Genomic DNA, 19,222 nt, shown 5'->3' with positions numbered 1-19,222 from the left:
TTTTATTAAATTATATTACTTATAATTCTTTTAATACTCTCGGTACTCTTTTATTTAATATTATTTTAAACTATAAATTTAATTATTTATGATTTTATTCTTAGTTATAATTAATTTTTTATTTATTTTGTTCTTTTTAATGGGATCAATAATTTATATTATAACAAAATTATAATACTAAATTAATATACAAAAATTACACTTACAAATTTTAACAAAGTCAAAAAAATATATTTTTTATACAAAATCAAAAGTAAAAATTTAATAAAAAAATATAGTTATATATTTAAAATATTTGAATACTAAAGAGATTACAAGCAAGGAAGTAAAGGGTAAAATTGGTAAAACCAAATAAATTCAATCCTAAACGTGATTTTCTAAACGCAAAAGCTATAATTTCTAAAATCACGTTGGCGTATAAAAAAAAAGCATCCAAACCAAAAAAAGAAGCGTTTAATGCATTCAAACGTGCTTCTCTTCTTTCTAACGCAAAACCAAACACACCCAAATAGTTTGTTCTCTCTCTCACACACAAATCACAAATTCACAATACATTTTAGGATAATAATATAATTTTTTTCAGCTTTTGGTGAATTCAGTATATTATAAATGTATACAAATTTATCTTTTTGATAAAACAATTGTTTTTATAGGATTCTTAAATTGTGTTATTAAAACATATATTAGCAAGACTCGTAAATATATCAATTTCATTTTCATCTTAGTAGTTAGTTATTATAATTTACTAATAATTAATAAAAAAATATAATTATTTTTGAAAAGAAGTTTATATTCGTTTGACTCTTACACGAAAAAGGAAAAAAAGATACGAGTCTTCTAAAACTCAACCTTTCAAGAGTATTGGTTTGTTAATGAAGTCAGGACTTAGAACATGTATAAAACTAATAGTACTAATAGGAATGAGAGAAAAATGATGTAAAGTACATTAATCTTTTGTAACTTGTGATGATTTAGCAACATTTATCATCTTCCCCCTTGGATCAAAATCAAATCATGAGGAGAGACTTGGCTCTTGTTCAGTTCTGGTTAGTTTCCGAAATGGGTGAAACATATGTAGGAGTTAAGAAGCAAACTCGAGATGCGTCTGAATTTCTCCACCATTGATTAGAATTTGAGGATCTTCTGGAGGACCCTGATGACATTCTTCTTGGATTTTGCAGTTTGATCTTGATACTAAAACAAAATATAGAGCAACATAACGCATGAGATATGTATAAACTTTAAAGCTAGAGTAGCTATGGAGTTATTAGAGCATGAAACTGTTCTCACTTTTGATGAACATCAACATATTGATCAGTTTCATCCAGTATATCATCCTTGAAAATTTTAAACAAGTAAAACATTATTAGTACTAAAGATTTTTGAGGATATAACAATGTCATAACTTAATAGTATATGATTACTACTTAAATTAACCTGAAGTAGCTCTTCCATAACATCTTCCAATGTTATTATCCCAATTACTTCTTCATGCACATTAAGAGCTTCCACGTTCTCAAATGATGTGTTTGCTTCACTTTCGCATCGTGATCTTGCGCGCAATGCATCCGAGTCACCCTCTAGCTTCATGGCATTCTTTAGTGTTGCACTATAATATTCTGTTTCTTGTGAGGTCAAATTTGATGCATCAGTTGACATACTAGTATAATCAACCATTTCAAAGGCGCGAAGTCCTGCAGAGTCCATAGTTAAATGGCCTAAAATGTCATGAAAACATTGAACTCCTAATGATTTTCTGAATATGACTTAATTCATATAGAATCATACCATGTGAATCAGTTGCAGCATCTTTGATGTTCACTTCACCCTTGATGACAACAGCCATATGGCTTTGACCCTTTTGAAATTGATTCAAGATCTCATATAGTGGCCAATTTTCACCTACTCTGTTAGCCATTGTGGAACAATGTTAATTTTTCAATGTACCAATTTTGTCAAATTGGCAGTTATCAAAAAATGGACAGATTTACTAATAATTTCCATACCTAGGAACTCTCCTAATCGTCATATGTTTAATAGGCGTTTCGTCTTCCAAACGACAGAAGATTAAATTCTTGACCTAAAAAGCACAAGCTTAATCAAGCATCAAAAGATATTAATATTTCACATTAAAAAAATGACTCATATGGTTACTTACCAGGATAATACCAACAATATTTGTTGGTATTCCAGAATAAATTGGTATACGGCTGTGACCTTTGCTCATTATCAAGGCCATTGTATGCCTATTAGCATTGAATTAGCAAAATTTAAATTTAGGTAAAAGTAACACTTTTATGCATTAGTGATAGACATGTATTGAAGGACATACATGTTGAGTTTGGAGTTAATGTCAAGAGAAAATGTTTCACTTATTGGTGTCATGGCATCTTTAGCAGTCTTCAATGTTAAGTCTAATGCTCCAGCAATTATTGTAGCTTCATGTAGTGACAACTCTCCCCCTTTACCTGCCTAATAATGAATGAAAATGAACCTTAGCATGTGGCAGTAAAAGTATGATAAAGTTTCTCAATAAATAAACAAAAAAAACTAACCTCATTGGAATGTAAATGAACCAAAGCCTTGAGCTCTTCTCTTCCTAGAAGTGCACTATGCCCCTTGCCAAAAAGCCAATCCAACACCTAAAGAACAGGGCTAAATTTATCTAAAAAGTCATGTTTTCAAAATATAGGAGTATTTTTTTTTTTCATCCTAATTTTGATGCCATGTAATTTAGTATTATTTACCAATAGAAGAAAAATGATATACAATGATTTATTAAGTGAGTCAACTATGGTAACTTAATATTTAAGCAATAAAAGGAGTATACCTTACTAATTGGATATGCAATGGGGAAGAAAATCAACAGAAGTATTTTCACAAAGGGAGTCATGGTTGCCCCAACACTCAAACCATATCTAGAGCACAATGCTTGAGGGATAATCTAAGATCAAATTTGTAACATGAGAAATTAAACAAAGTACAAAAATGTATATACATAATAACTATGAAATCTATGTATAAATGTTCCTATAAAAGGTATAGAAATTTTACCTCAGCAATGATACCTAAAAGGGTAGCTGATATGATTACTGCAAGCCATTCTGGGAACATTTTCTCCATAGAAACAGAAACCCCCTTGTATAACACAAAATTTGTTTAGATTAATCATACCAAAATGGACATGGAGGAACATGCCTTGTTCACATAAATGATAAAATCAAATGTTGTATAAAGTAGCTGAAAAGTTTATGTGAACATACCTCCAATGCCAATGATTTAGCTATGAGGAGGGCGCTTAAAAGTAAATGCTCATTCTTAATAATTGGCATAATCTTTGCTGCAAATAATATATAAAAAAAAAGTTTTCAATACTTAACAAAATAGAGGGACAAATGGTTCCAAGTTCAGTGTTTGTTTCTTCTCCAAAATTTCTCCTTTAATTATAGCCTCTACTATTTTTTTCTTTTATTATTAATATTTAGTTAGATATTTTCACAAACTTTATATTATTAGCGAGCAACTAACATTGTATATGTGTATATAAAAAAGTAGAGACTTGGATAAAGTAAATGTCTCTTAAAACAAAAATGGTGTATCATTGTTTTTATATTTGTATATATTTCTATCTTAAATAGTTGTCAAATAGCGTTTAAAAGCCACATGTTTGAAAGTGTTAGGTGGAGTTTAGATTCCATGCCACTTTTCTTTTTTTTTTTTCTTTTATAAATAGTACTTGATATCTATTTTTAATATACAAATAATATTACTCATTACTCTTAGAATGGAAAGTATTTAGATTTATAATTTTATATGTCACTTTTTCATATTCTTATAATTAAATGAAAAAATATAAAACCGTTTGGTTCTATCCTATCTTATATTTTTGTACTTCCTAAAAGCTAATATAAAAAATGTTCACTTTATCTTTTTCTTTTTCCCCTTTCTATCTATATCTGTATTTCACTTACCAGCATTTTTCTGGATATGAGGTTGGCCAGCTTTAACAAGAACCTCAAGATCAACTTGGCTAAAGGACAAGAGCCCAAGAGCTAAACCAGATGTGATAGCAGCAAATAGTACAAAGATCCAACACATGATTACCATAACCCAAAAATGAGTTCCACAACATGGTGCCTGTTCATCAAAGAACGAACTCATATTCTATTTTGTTATGATGAAAGTAAGTAGAGAAGTAAAAGAGAATTAGATCAATGACAAAAGTTATTGCAACAATGGAATGTAACTAAGCACAAGGCACATAGCTCCCTCAAGGAAGCCTAAAGACTTAAATACAAAGTTGGGGTATCCCAAAATTTTGGTCAAAGGCCCCAAATCATGAATTCCTGACTCTTCAGAGTTACCTAAGACTAAGAGAAAAAGTCAAGCAACTATAGTAGAAGGCATATTAAAATTTGAAGACATAATCTAAAATATTTATGTGAGTTTGGTAATGAATAATTTTCTTATAGTAGAATACTCAACCTGAAGCATCATAATTTTTATTCCTTTCCTAATTTCTTTGCTTGGTATGATTGCATTCATTCATCTATCCAATGGGGTATATGATATAACTTATGAGGACTTCAAAGTTCTGAATTGATGAGTTTATAATAATCCTATGTAATATTTATCACATTGCTTTAGTACTAGAGTCAAATTTATTTTGAACCAATCATAATACCAGTCTCCCAAATGGTACTAAGTTTTGAAGAATAATTTACTAAAACAATTTCTACATTGCCATTTCATGGTTCTCCAGAGGCACTCTCTGAGTCTCTCCTTGACATTTGGACATTCTTATTTATTAGGAGATTTCTTCACATGGCAGAAGCTCCTTACAATAATCTTATGAGGCATTGTTTGCTCCATATAATAGGCTAAATCACTAATTATAAAAGAAAAAAGAGGGTTCACATATCTTCTAATTTTTCAAACAGATTAAAATGAACAGAACATATGTATAGGAATAATCATGATTCATGAAAGCATGCAACACAACTACCATAAGATAAATCGCACAGAGATTGTACAACATGGCATAAAATTTGAGAATAAGTTGTATTTGTAAACTAAATTCTATCCAAAAAAGAAAAAAATACATGAGGAAGCATAGGTGCTTTTGTAGCTGTAGTTAAATGTCTAGTACTAAAGCATCAATCTTAGAGGAATTAACACTTCTACCACTGCTTGAATGGCTCCAATCTTCAGAAACTATGCTTGCTGCTGCAGAACCTGCACAAGATGAAACCCCACCACATTTTGCCACAATCCTCACACTCTCCATCAACTCCTTGGTCCTAGTCTCTTGTGACAAAATCTCCAGCAACTGCTCCGGCGTAATCGCCAGCTTCACTTTCCAGAACCTACAGCTACTGCTATTAGTACTAGTACTGTTCTTACTAGTCAGTTTCTTGCAAGAGAAGTTTTCTTTGGAAATTCTTCTTGTTTTGAGCAACCCTGATCCTTTTTGGTGCTGATAGTCCAATGACATTCTATATGGAGGAGGATGAGGAGTTGTAGGAACACTGCGAGAGCGGACGTGACCTTGCCGGACGATACTGCAGCTGGCCGTGGCCGTGGCAAAAGGGTATTCTTCAGCTTCTTTGTTATTGTTGTTGCTGCTGATTGGGAGCAAGTAGTATGACTGACCTGGTTCAAGCTCATCTAATGAAGACAATGGCTTCCAGAAGAGGTCATGGCTTGGGAAAATGGCATGCCCTGGGAACTCATTGGTGATGAAATTCACTGTTACTGGTGCAGTGAATTCCATGATGCCACCATTTGCTGTTATCACTTTGATTACTCCTTCAGGTTCTGACATTCCCCCTAACAAGCAGTTTCCCATTTTGGAATCTTAAATGATCTGAACTATGAAAGAGGTATTGATATGATGATATTGTTCTCTATATATATATGGTAATGATTAGTTTTCTTTGGAGGGTTTTGGAGAGCGGGAAAATTTGTTGGGATGAAAAGAAAAGGATGTTGTATGGATGATTCTTCTGGAAAGAAGTTCTTATGTAGCATGAAAATGATTACAGCAATTCATTATTAATAAAAAGGTGAATTAATAAACACATTAATACCTATTAATACACTGATAGCTTATAAATGTGATATAATGCTATGATAAAGTTAGTAACAGAGATATTCAATTTTGGAATCACATGCTATGTTTGAAAGTTCATAAAAGCATTTCTTTCTCTATGGTTTTGGCAGAAGTGAAGTTGGAAAGATAAAAAAAGATGTAGCATTTCAATTATTTTGTGCTTCTTCATAATTGGTTGCATTGCATGTACATTAGTCAAAAGATGAAAAATGAATAAATGAAGCATCATGCATGAGTTGTTTTCACCAAACTCTTTTAATTTATTTAAGAGAAAAGAGGAATAAAATGTTGTTCAACATCTATTTTGGTCCCACTATGCTACTTTGTAGCCCCAGCAAAGATATGAATGAAAGCAAAAGGGTTAATAATATACTTGCTATTTCTTCTATGCCCTTTTACTTTTTCTTTCGGTACTTTATCCTTTGATAAAGAAGTGAAAGTAGGGAGAAGAAACACAACTATGAGTTCTTTCAGATGCTGTATTACTGTGGCAAAATTGAATTACAAATGCCAATAATATATTAAAAAATATTATGTGTATACTAAAAATCTGTTACCAAATCAGTCACTATATATATATACAAGTTGTTTAACTCAATTTCAATGTGTATTTTATATTTCAACTTATATTCTCTACCATGATTAAAATTTGGTATACACGTTGCATGGTTGTAAAATATTAACTAAGAATAATTTGCTTTGCTTTCTTTAGGTTCCTTTTTTTTTGGTACATTCTTTCTTCTTCTTTTTTTCTCCCTCTTATTATTGTAAACATTTTGCTTTATTTTTTGTATTGCAAAGTAATGCTTTAGTTTTTAGTATTCGATTTTTCAAGTTCATCACATCCTTCCTTCAATAATGGAGTTAACAGTCCTTCAAGCAATTATTTTGGTGCAATATACACATACTCCTCAAAGATTATCAACCACTATTGGCAGCACACAAAAGTCATGCACTTAATTATAATTGAAATTGTCTCCTAAAGCATGTAAGATACTAAATTCAAGAAGAAAAATTAGGTTTCTTAGGTCAGTGTATTCAAATTCTGATTTTGAAGCAATCAAAGTAAGAATGGTAAAATATTACTCATTCGTAGTTGTGAAATAAATATTTTACAGATGATAGTAAATTTGAATTGGTTAGTGGCAAAAGTGAACATGCATCCTATATTGAAATATTTGGTGAAAATGAAAAAGTAAAAAGAATATCAAGAAATTGAATATTCCCTAGAACAATTGAAACATGTCCCATTATTTCATTCATACCAAAACAAGGAGCTGAATAATGAGTTATTCCAAAGAAGTTGTCTAACATTTTTCTATTCTACACATATATTTGATGTATCTATTGTTTTTCATAGTGCAACAAGCATGAGAATGGTAACTATCCATGCAAATCATGCTTATCACCTAACAGCAAAGCCTCAAACGGAAGATTTTGTTCAACAAAAAATGAAAATAAACATAAAAATCTGTTGCAACTTGGTGGAAGAGAATGAACTATGAAGGCATATATGTTAACAAGGGACTGGTAGTGCAAAATAATGTTGAAAAGGTCTTCTCTTCAAATTTCAAAAGATACCAATATTGAAAGGGACATTACATTATAGCATTAGACAATTGACTTTAATTCATGCCCATTGTTTATTTGACATAACTGGTTCTAGCAGCCTCTCTTCTAATTGAACCTTTTTCTAACAATGGTTGACAATGCCACCAATGTGCTTCTCATCTGCCAAATCAATGATTCACATTAGAACATAAAAAGAAAACCAACAAAGTTACTAGTGTGTGTACGCGTGGGCGTGCGTGGATTGAGTTGATCAAATAAGTTAATATGAACACTGACTAGTCCATACATGGTTTATGGTGGATGGTGTTAATTACAACAGAGTTTTGAGTGCAGGGAGAGTTAGCATGATCCAATGGCAAAATGGTGCACTCTGCCATACACACACCATAGCATAACATCCTACTGAAGATTCCATTTTGAGCACATTGTGTTGAACACTTTTCATCACAGTTGGGTGGGCTTTGTGGAGGAGGAGGAGAGTCCAATGCACTCGGCAGCGGCTTAGCATCTTGTGGATGCAGAGCAGTAACTAGAATCATCATGGCTGAAAGTGATACCAAGCACTTGATCATCACAAAACACATGCTTGGCTTCATTAGTAGTTTGTGTGTACAATTCATATTGAAGGTGTTTTTGAGGGCTATTTATTGAAGTCACACATTAATAAGGAAATATCAATCACTATTGGCTACTAATCTGGTGAATTTCTTACAAGGCCATGCGATTTAAGTTTCTGATTTCGGGTATTTTAATTTGATGAGGGAGGTGTGAGAGAGAGACAAGTCACAGCCAAAGAGATGTGTATAGGTTAATATATTACTTAAAACTCACATTAGAACTTTTATGGTAGTAGAAAAGAAAGCTCAGTTCAACAAGTGGATTCATGATGGGGGGAACCCAAAATAATAAATCTTGATGTATATCTGTTCTTTCTTTGCCAATTCAATTCTAAGGCACAGAGTTTTAGATTATATATTATTTTTTTTCTCTCAAACGTGTTAATGTTGCAAGTGCGAGGAGTGTATGAAGTTAATCCCACAACAAAGAAAGCAAGAAAGAATTAGGAGTTTATAAGATGAGAGACCCATTAATTTACTATTTTAAAATTTTGAGTTGGATGTAGTATATAAATTCATGTGTAAGAATTATGAGTTTCATACACAATGATTAATTCCACTCTTAAAGTCTATTGTTATCTTGAAATGGACTTTCATCTCAAAAGATATGATATTAATAGGCCAGACTCAGACTCACTAATTAACCTGTCTGCCTGGAGCTGTTAAGAGCAAAGCCCGAAGCCTGGCAGTATATAAAGAGATAACCCAAAGAAAGGTGTCTGAAGTGGATACAAATGCAACAACCAAAGAGAAAACCCAAAGTATAACCAGCAACCAAAGCTAAATACAAAAGCATGCTAATAAAAGGTACCATTTCTGGCACTGCCTTATTTGAACTGAGGTGAAACATTCTGATGAGATGTAAAAACTAGAAAGCAGGTTTCAAAGTATTGCTAATAAAAGACATTTTTACTGCAACCTGTTCTTCAGCTTTGCTACTTTCAACACAATTGCAACATAAATTCTGTCTGCTACCTCATCCACAAATCCAAAGCAAGCATACCTCCAATTATTCTTGAAATACAAAACACCAATAATTCCCCAGAAGCCAGTTGCAAAGCCGACGGCTATGACAAAGTAAAACAATATTTTACCTGACTTGTCATTTTCTCCGGCTTCATCATCATAGCCTTCGTCATGAGAATCTTGATGAGAAACATCACCAGGGCAGATTGTTTTAAGTGGAACTCCACAGAGAAATGGATTGCCAGAGTAAATAAGTGGATCATCAAGAACCTGGAACTGGTTACCACTTGGAATTGGACCTGAAAAGTTGTTGTTTGACAAGTTCAAGTGGCTAAGAAAAGTTAAACTGGACATGCTACTTGGAATAGCACCAAAGAAGTGGTTATGAGAGAAATCAAGAGATTCTAGGGACCTCATATCTCCTATCATTGCAGGTATCTCTCCAGACAGATTATTATAAGACAAATTCAGTCCAAGTAATCCAGAAAGTGAAGATAGTTCTTTAGGAATTGGTCCGTCCAATCTGTTGTTTGACAAGTCCAAATTGGTTAGAAGAACCAAATTTTTAGTGTAATCAAGCTCTCTTCCCTTGATGACTTGCTTGACATCCTCTTGATTCCATTGCTTGGTGGCATTGACTCGCGTCCCGTTTGACAGGATTTTTGTTACTAAAGCCATTCCTGTGATGTTGCCAATGCAATGAGGTATTGGACCTTTTAAACTGTTGTTAGCAAGGTCCAATATTTGCAATTTAGCAAATTGGCACAAGTTTGAAGGGATGGTACCATTGAACATGTTTCCCCGCAATCTAAGAATTTGCAGCTCAGGAATTGCGTCATTCTTCCATGAAGGTAAGGCACCGGATAATTGATTATCACCAAGATCCAAAATCAACAACTTTTCCACGCTTATGTACAGTGGAAGTTCTCCATGAAGACTATTGTTGTTCAAATGTAGCCACACCAATGATGTCATGTTCAAGATAGAGTTTGGAATAACACCTGATAAGTTGTTTGATGACAAATCAAATTCTTCTATAAGTGCATCCCTCCGGCAGTCCGGAATTCTACCTGATAATTTGTTGTTGGAAATATCAATAGTCACCACTGCTTTGAGTTTGCACAATGAATTTGGTAATGAACCATTTATATGGTTATTGTCAAGTGCCAGGTACCGCAACTCAGGGATTATCTCATCAAGGTTTTCTGGAAAGGATCCACTGATTTGGTTATTGGAGAGACACAAGGTGAGAAGACTCTTTGCTGCAGTCCATCTTTCTAAATGGCTAATTGTTCCTTCCAAAGAGTTAGAAGAAAGATTAAGGGTATTCAGATTTTTGAGATGTCCAAGACTATCTGGAATGTTCCCATATAAATGGTTACTAGCAAGGCTCATAAATGCTGCATTTTCAAGCTTTCCAAGACTCAAAGGAATGACACCAGTAAACAAGTTGGATGAAAGATCTAGTGTGTATAGGTTTTCAAGCTCCCCAATACTCCAAGGAATGACACCAGTAAACAAGTTGGATGAAAGATCTAATGTGCCTAGGTTTTCAAGCTTCCCAATACTCCAAGGAATAACACCATTAAATAAGTTAGAAGAAAGGTCCAAGCATGTGAGATTCACCAGTTCTCCAAGACTATGTAGAATGGGGCCAGAAAATGAATTTGAGCTGAGATCAAGGTAATTTAAATTTTTAAATTTCCCTAACCAACTTGGTAACTTGTCACTGAAGTTGTTATTACTCAAATCTAACACCTCTAAAACATAGTTGTTGCAGCCAGATATATTTGAACTACTGGGAAATACCTCTCCTTGAAGGTTGTGTCCAGACAAATAAAATTCTTTTAAATGACACATATTTCCCAAAATTGATGCAAGAGAACCCTCCTCTACACTAGTGATATCGTTGCTTCCAAGAGAGAGATGGATAAGACTCTTTAACTCACCTAACCAAATTGGAACTGAAGTGAGTTTGTTGCCATAGAGGTTAAGAACTGTGAGGGATGTCAAATTTCTCAGAGCATACGGAATTGATCCGTGAAGGGAAGCATATGCAAGGCGTAACTTCACAAGGCTCTTGCATTTACTTAACCATGAAGGTACAGAATATAGATTGGTACTACTAAGGTCAAATTCTCTAATGAAGGGCATGAAGGTCATGTTTTGAAGATTAAGAAGAAACTGACCAGAAAGTTGTTGATTGCCAGCAAGGTACAGACCAACAAGTTTGTTAAGCTTATCAAACCACTGTGGCAATGAAGTTAAGCTGTTTTGTGAAATGTGAAAAAATCTAATTGAAGTCAGGTTTCTAAAAGCATCAAGAACTGGATTTTTGAGATTATTACTTGCAAGATTGAGAACTTGAACATTTGTAAGGTTCATGAGGTTAATTGGATGAAGAGGAATTGGCATGTTTCCAAGCCCACAATCAACTAGGTGTATCTGAGACAAAGAAGGAAGCATGTTAAGTACCTGAAACAAATTGTGTGCCATGGAAAGATTAACACCAAAGAAGCCAAGGTATTGTAATGATGAAAGTTGAGCAACCCAACTAAGATCATCAGAATAAGCCTCAAAGTTACTGATGCGAAGAACACGCAAATTGGTGAGGTTTCCAATACTGCTGGGAATCATGCCTTTAAACTCAGTCCACAGAGAAAGATATCTAAGTTGTTGCATGGAACCAAGGATCTTTCCCGGACTCGAATAAAGTGAAACTCCACTCAAATCCAAATGGCTCAAGTGTTTTAAGTGTAACAGAGATGAATTCAAGTGTTCAACAAACAAATCAGGGTAAAAGTCATCATAGTTTGGTTCTATAATAGCAGTGTCTTCCCATGATAAAAGGCTTGATGCACAACCACTGCTGAGTTCAATCTTGACAACATGTCCAGTAACATTGTTGCAAGCTATGCATTTCCACTGGCAACATTCATGGCCTTCCCATGAGGAAAGTATAGGTGGTGATGATGGATCATCATCAAAGAAGCTGCGAATGCTTTTTTTGAAGTTGAGAAGAGCCTGGTTCTCTTGTTCAATGCAGCTCAAACATTGGTCAGCAGTTGTTGTGAATAAGAGAAGCATCACAAATGCTAAGGTATTCAGTTAGGCGCCATTCAACTTGGAAAGAACGGAGAAAGTGGTGCTTCCCTGACATTGACTTCATAAATATGTTTGACTGGAAATCAACACTTAGAAATGTAGAATGAAAAGCAGCCCGGTGCACAAACATTCCGATTAAAGTAGGCAGTTTAATCTGATAATTATATTAGTGACTGAATTCACGGCTTGAACCCCAGATCTTGAATATAAATATATTTGATTTTACCAATTAACTAAGAAAATAAATATTAAGCTCCGAAAATCAAGTTGACTTACTAGACTTTGAATCCCAAATTAATGCACTTTAATCATTTCTGTTCTCTGTTTTCTTGAGTAGTTAGCTTGCAAAATCAGTAGACTTGGTCTGCAAGATCATCAGTGCCAAACTGCTAGTAATAATAGATTATTAATGTTGCAAGTGTGAGGAGCTGTGAATTGTAATGAATTAGGTCCATTTCAAAAAGAACGAAGAGAAGTGAGGAGTTTATAATATAAGAGACCTATTAATTTTAAAAAAGATCAAGATGAAATATCTTAAAATTTTAAGTTAGATATTTGTCTTCTCATTTTATATTTTCTCACTTGATTTCTCTCGATAGCAGACAACACCTATCCAAGACTTAAAAACAGGGGAAGGAGACTTCTACCAAAACTTGATTGCACCAAAATATTTAGACTTATAAATTTACCACCTACCATTAATATGTACATATCACTGGTTTTTTTTTTTTTTAAATAAAGAGCTCAACACAATACAGTGGAGCAGTCAAACAGAAACAAGAGCCAAAATAAAGAAACGCAACAACATTAAGAAAAATCTCTTGTCATCTCCAGCATTGCTATCAACAACTAAAGGGGTTTACACCTCTCCACTCATCGTGACTCAACATAATCATGTGAGTGATTTCTTCAACACCATTGCTTATATTCTAAAAAATCCTTATATTCCTTTCCAGCCAGATGTTCCAAACGATCACACAGAAGCATCTCAATCATTGCTCTCTATCCTCCCTCCTCCGCAGCCCCTCTATCCAACACAGAAAATGTTCCCTCAATGAACCTGAAATAGCCCATTGTTGGCCAATAATCGATAATCAAGCGCTCTACAACATAGAAACAAATGGTGTACATGTTCCTCATATTTATTACATAGAACTAAGACGTTATCTTCCTGGTTAAGGATCCCGAACCGGCTTAGCCGTTCTTTTGTATTCACCCTACCTATCAGGACAAACCAAGCAAATAATTCTACTCTAGGTGGAACTAATCCTTTCCAGATGGTCTTTGTGAAGCTGTAGCTTGTCACCTCCTCTGGGAGCAACGCCTCCTGCAAAACCTGAACACATGAATTAGTTGAATAAACTCCTTACCTATCATATTTCCATACTACCCTATCCTCTCTGTTAATTACTAATTTCACAGGTCTTAGAGCCTCATGTCCCAACTCCCGTTGAAAGAGCTCTCTCCTCCATTGGAAGTTCTAAATCCAAACTAACCCGTCCCAAAAACCACAATCTCCTATAACAGATCCACATTGGTTTGAAACAGAGAAAAGCCTGGAAAACTGCTCTTTTAGAGGCCCACAAAGCAACCATCTATCCTCTCAAAATTGCGTAAGCCGCCCATCCCCAATCTACATAGACAATCCTGTAATCATCTTATCCCTTATATGGTCATTTGTTATTTGTAGCTGGCAAATATCCTTCCACGGTCCTCCTCTGGTAGGTAGCACTTGAGTTGACAGCAGCTCATTAGGATTCAGATTATAGCAGGAGCAAACTACCTTCTTCCACAACGGACAGTCCTCCTTAGCAAACCGCCACCACCACTTAACAACATAGCTGTGTTGCGAAACATAGCATCCCCAACTTCCAACCCACCTAGTTTTTTAGGGGTCTGCACCACTTCTCATCTTACTAATGCCATTCCATTACTACCATCATTCTTACTCCATAATAACCTTCGTTACAGCGAAATTAATTTCTCAGCAACAGCTTTCGGCATCTTGAACAAACTCAAATAATACACAGGCAGACTATTTAATATTGATTTAATCAGCACCAGCTTTCCAACTTTATTCAAAAGTTTAGCTTTCCACAGACTAAACTTTTCCTCTACTTTGTCTATTATTGGCTTCTAGGTCTTCACCAACCTTGGATTTGCACCTAAGAGAATACCCAGGTACTTAACTAGAAGGGACTCACTCTTACACCCCAACAATTGGCACATATTCTGGATTCACTGTTCTTCACAATTTATCGGAATCAAGCTCGATTTGTCAAAATTAATGCTGAGTCCTGATATAACTCAAAGCATCTCAACAGCCGCTTGTAATTTTTGATAATGTCCTTTTTTAGTAGACAAAACAGAATTGTGTCATCAGCAAATTGAAAATGTGACAGCACTACACTAAAAATGTTATTTCAACAACTAAAAAAGTAAAATTGTTTCATGTCGATAAAATGTCATTATTGGATTGATAGGATGGTAATAAACTAATAGTAGAGTGGGAAACAATCGCATTTAACATAATGATAAAATAATGATCTAAATACAACAACTAAGATTCCTTTTAAATTGTTTTAATTGTTTAAATAACATACTCTTTTAAATATCGTATTTATTATTTCATATCCATATATAAGAAGTGATAGATTGATGGTTACTAATTTTGTAGCCTCTTATTTCTTGAATTTTCTCTTTGTGCACTTGTTTGCTTGTCCCCACTAAAGCACTAGCACTGTTCTTTCAATATCATCGTACTAGAAGTTAAATATTCATTCTTTGTCCTTTCATTATCGTGGAGGAAATTAAATATTCATGCATTATTTCTGGTAGTTCCCACAACAGCATTATAGAGAAATGATTTTCAAACATTTAGACTTACTTGATTTGTGAAGACGTATTGTGGTTTTTTTTTTATTTCATTGTTTGTAATTTATAATTTTTGGAAAGAAAAATAAAAATGATTTTACTTTTATTTTCAATTTCTTTAAAAAAAATTACAAACGATAAAATACTGAAAGCAAGAATAAAATATATATAAAAAAACACAAATAAAGCAAACTTTTAATTTCTCATATTCTATACTTTTATTAAAAAAAAATAACTATTTGTACTCATGAATTTTGCAAACGCTGATAAAAGTATCCATCCAACAAAAAAACTAATATTATATCTATAAAAAATGAATTTCATATGACAAAAGTACCAAAATCCTCATTTTTTGTTGATATTTTAACTATTTTTTATCTTCAATTTCAGTTCTACTCCATCTCTTCTTTTCCAAATTTCAAAGTGGAGCTTGGATTTTGGGCAACAACTTGTTGAACTTGTGATAACTCATCTGAACCACTAAATAATACAATCATAATTAATACAATTGTAAAGAGGGATCAGAGAAAGCAAAGAAAAAAAGAGAATGGAGATTTAACATACTAAAAACGTTTTGATGTTGTAATGATAAATTATAAGTGTTGTTAGTAGTTGAGAGTTAAGTTAGTAATGGCTAATAGTTAGTAGAGATAAAATATTTATGAGATTAGTTGGTAATATCTCTATAAATAGGATGACTTTTAAATCGTGTAACAACAACCTCAACACAACAATTTTACATATAATATTATCTTCATATTCTGCTCTTTTCCAAAAAATTTAACATGGTATCAGAGTCATAATATCCTCATTGAATAGGATAAGTCATTAGTTTTTCGGTAAAAAATCACCATGTTTCTTCTTCAAACCCAAATAATCAATCCCCAATGTCTTCTTCTTTTCTAATGGCAGAATCATCTTCTAACCTAACACAAGATACAACTATTTCTTTCTATATTTATCATAGTGAAAATCCAACCTCTGTCCTTATCATTTCTATCCTTACTTGCAGTAACTATTACTCTTAGTGTATGTCGAACATTTTTTATGGCCATCATTTCTAAAAACAAATATGATTTTTTCATTGGCTCTATTCTTTCTCCTCTAAACTAATGATCATCTGTTTCTAATATGGAAGCCCTGCAATAAATTAGTGTTGTCTTAACTATTTCATTTTCTTTCTTTTTTTATTATCCAAAATTATGGTAATTGAGAGCTGAAATGCGTTTTCACGCGCCTCTCAATCTATGTAAATTATGAGAATAATCACTAACGAAAATACTATATGTTCACATATAAATTATTCAGACTACTGAAAACATTTACGAGATTGCTGTTACTGTTTATAATTTCCAAAAAGACTGGAAGAGGGAGTCATAGAGCCGCCATTTGAATTCATATGAGGTTGAGTAAAAGCTTGAGCTTCAGCTTATTACTTAGGATCCAAGTGCAGCACTGCTGCTCAAACAATTTCAAATTCAAGTTCTCAAACATTGTAATTATCGTTTGTAAATTGTAATGTTAAAATGAATATTATCTTTATTTTGTGTTATTGTTTCTGTATAGTACACCGTGATAAAGTTTAGGTTTCAAGTATTTTAAGGACATTGGTATTTTAATAAATTTAGTTATTGATTTTAATTTTAATTTTAAATATTATATATTTTTTACAGTTGAGGTTAACAATTAAAAATATTAGAATACTGTTATTTTTTAATATTTAAATTTTTTTGAATTTATATTTATTCTACAAATATCCAAATCTAATTATATAAGCGAATATGATAGACTATTTTATTCTGTATATTTCTTATAATCTCTTTATAAATAAAGATTTCAAATCAGTTTAAAAATAAAATTCACAAAAGATATATTATTATAAAATATGACAAATTATGATGTATTTAATAAAGAGTAAATATTTTTTTATAATAAAAAAGTAAAAAGAATACAAAAAATTGAGTACGATAGTTTGAGTATAATAGTTTGTTTTTATTTTATAATTTGACAGGTCAAATATTAATTTATTGAGTATTAAAGTTTTATTTAAAGGTTTGTTTTTAGTTAATGAGTTATTATATGTACAGACAATATTCAAATTTCTAACACTTGTTTAAGAGGATGAGTCAATATAAGTTGATTATGATTTTTTTTTTTTTTATTGGGTAAGAATGATTATGATAGTTTGTTAACGCTTAGCATTAACAAATAATAAATAATAAAAGCCCAATTCATCCGGAAAGCCCCAAAAATGAAAGCATTACAAAATTGGAGGCATGTATGGGCCTTTCCTTTATTATGAGCTAACTTATACAAAAATGTGTGTTTTTCTATTTGATCCAGAAATCCATGCTATGTCTAGGCATGTCTTATTATGTGGGCTTACCTACATAATCCATCGCCAATAAATCCATACTGTAATTCACTAATTCTAGACCCAAGTAGTATGGGAAGTTAAAACTTTGAAGCATACTGACCCAAAAAAAAAACTTTGAAGCATGACACAAAGCCTGAAAAGAAAATACCAAATATGCCCTTTTCGGCAACCCCCTAATGCTAAAAATCTAGAGACCAACAAATATCTCAGGCGATAAGGCCATGAGTTTCATGTCCATACATTTACTTTTATGGATAAGAGATATGCCTATGATAAGAATCTCTAACCGAAATTACATGTAGCCCAAATTAGAAGCCATGAACACTCTTATTTGTTCATCAAACCCAACTCTTCATCTCTCAAATCTTCCATCAAGGAAACCAAATTTCTCACCTTTAAGCCCCAAACTAAGTTTAGGAAAACTCAATTACCCCTTAAGCACATTAAATCCACCACATGCTTATAATGCCAAGGGATTTTCAAGTGTTGAGAGTGAACTTGTGAGTAGCAAGAATAACAATCCCAACAAGAACAAAGATAAAGATGATGAGATTCCTAGGGAAGTGTTCAACCGGATCATAGTTAGAATATTGGTGTCTGTTTTGGCACCAATGGGTTTAGGGTTGGGAATTTTGTATGTGTTTGGAGAACTTAAGGTGAGACACATATGGGACATGCCCATGTGGGTGCCATTCATGACAACATTCTTGACATTTGGAGCTTCCACTCTTGGGATTGCTTATGGGGCACTCTCCACAAGTTTGGATAAAGATAGGGAAGGTACATTTCTTGGCCTCAATGAACTTCAGAACAATTGGACTGAGATGTGGCAAGAGGAGAATCAGGAGGATCAAAGTTAGACGGTAATGTTAGGGAGACAAAAAAAAAAACAGTCAAAACTTGTCCTATTTAACATTTATTAATTGTCGCAATAATTAATAAATGTTAAATAAAGCAACTTATAACTGTTTTTTGCTGATTTTTTTTCGTTACCAAATATTTCCGTAGACCTAAAGGTAGTGATGATTCACAAGGAATATTAATTAAGCATATTGTATAGTATATAGTTGGATTTTGATTATGTATTGTATTGTATCCCTCAACAAGCATAGATGTGTAATTGTTAGTGCACCATATTTGAAATATTACTTTTCTAATTGAATTTTGGGACAATACATCATTCATTTATTACTAGATATCATTACGAATATTTACATATTTTTTCAACCAAATAATCAAATTTAGAATAATTAAATGTTATATTAGATTATTAACCAAATCTGTATTAGACGAAAAATCAAATATATATTTTTATACGGAATGTCTGATTGGTGACTAATATTTATACATGTTATCTAATTAATTTTGATACACGGGGTGAGTTCACATATTTTGTCCCTTAAAATACAAGTAACTAAGAGTTAAAATATCATTTCCAATTCAACCATATGTAAACAATTCAACTATTGCTTTTTGGTGAGTGAAAATTTATATAATTATATTATATGTAAACTAAAATTAATTATTAAAATGAGTTATTAGTATAAAATATATATTAAAATATAAATATATATTAAAAATAAATTAAATTATACATAT

At 32.7% G+C, this 19,222-nt stretch overlaps 4 protein-coding genes across 4 annotated transcripts; 1 reads left to right on the top strand and 3 right to left on the bottom strand.

Annotated features, from left to right (window-relative positions):
• Positions 1-816: 816 nt before the first annotated feature.
• LOC107490991 (DUF21 domain-containing protein At2g14520) lies at positions 817-4,396 on the bottom strand. The gene is made up of 12 exons (XM_016111781.3): positions 3,972-4,396; positions 3,264-3,340; positions 3,055-3,138; positions 2,831-2,944; positions 2,556-2,642; positions 2,333-2,472; positions 2,159-2,246; positions 2,007-2,080; positions 1,789-1,907; positions 1,438-1,694; positions 1,291-1,337; positions 817-1,194 (listed from the first exon to the last, which is right to left on the bottom strand). Exons 1-12 carry the CDS (start codon positions 4,159-4,161, stop codon positions 1,038-1,040), a joined length of 1,434 nt encoding a protein of 477 aa, XP_015967267.2. The 5' UTR covers positions 4,162-4,396; the 3' UTR covers positions 817-1,037.
• A 566-nt stretch (positions 4,397-4,962) lies between these two features.
• On the bottom strand, positions 4,963-6,037 carry LOC107490992 (uncharacterized). Its single transcript, XM_016111783.3, has one exon. The coding sequence runs from the start codon at positions 5,846-5,848 to the stop codon at positions 5,135-5,137; it is 714 nt and encodes a 237-aa protein (XP_015967269.1). The 5' UTR covers positions 5,849-6,037; the 3' UTR covers positions 4,963-5,134.
• A 2,738-nt stretch (positions 6,038-8,775) lies between these two features.
• Positions 8,776-12,374, bottom strand: LOC107491095 (receptor-like protein EIX2). Its single transcript, XM_052261896.1, has one exon. It carries the CDS (start codon positions 12,352-12,354, stop codon positions 9,211-9,213), a length of 3,144 nt encoding a protein of 1,047 aa, XP_052117856.1. The 5' UTR covers positions 12,355-12,374; the 3' UTR covers positions 8,776-9,210.
• A 5,527-nt stretch (positions 12,375-17,901) lies between these two features.
• LOC107491097 (uncharacterized protein PAM68-like) lies at positions 17,902-18,785 on the top strand. Its single transcript, XM_052262327.1, has one exon. The coding sequence runs from the start codon at positions 17,941-17,943 to the stop codon at positions 18,481-18,483; it is 543 nt and encodes a 180-aa protein (XP_052118287.1). The 5' UTR covers positions 17,902-17,940; the 3' UTR covers positions 18,484-18,785.
• The last annotated feature ends 437 nt before the right edge of the window (positions 18,786-19,222 follow it).

The sequence above is a fragment of the Arachis duranensis genome, chromosome 5 (genome assembly GCF_000817695.3).
Source record: "Arachis duranensis cultivar V14167 chromosome 5, aradu.V14167.gnm2.J7QH, whole genome shotgun sequence".
NCBI classification, from domain to species: Eukaryota; Viridiplantae; Streptophyta; class Magnoliopsida; order Fabales; family Fabaceae; genus Arachis; species Arachis duranensis.
The sequence above is the reverse complement of the archived record's forward strand: the minus strand, read 5'-3'. Positions and strand labels throughout refer to the sequence as shown.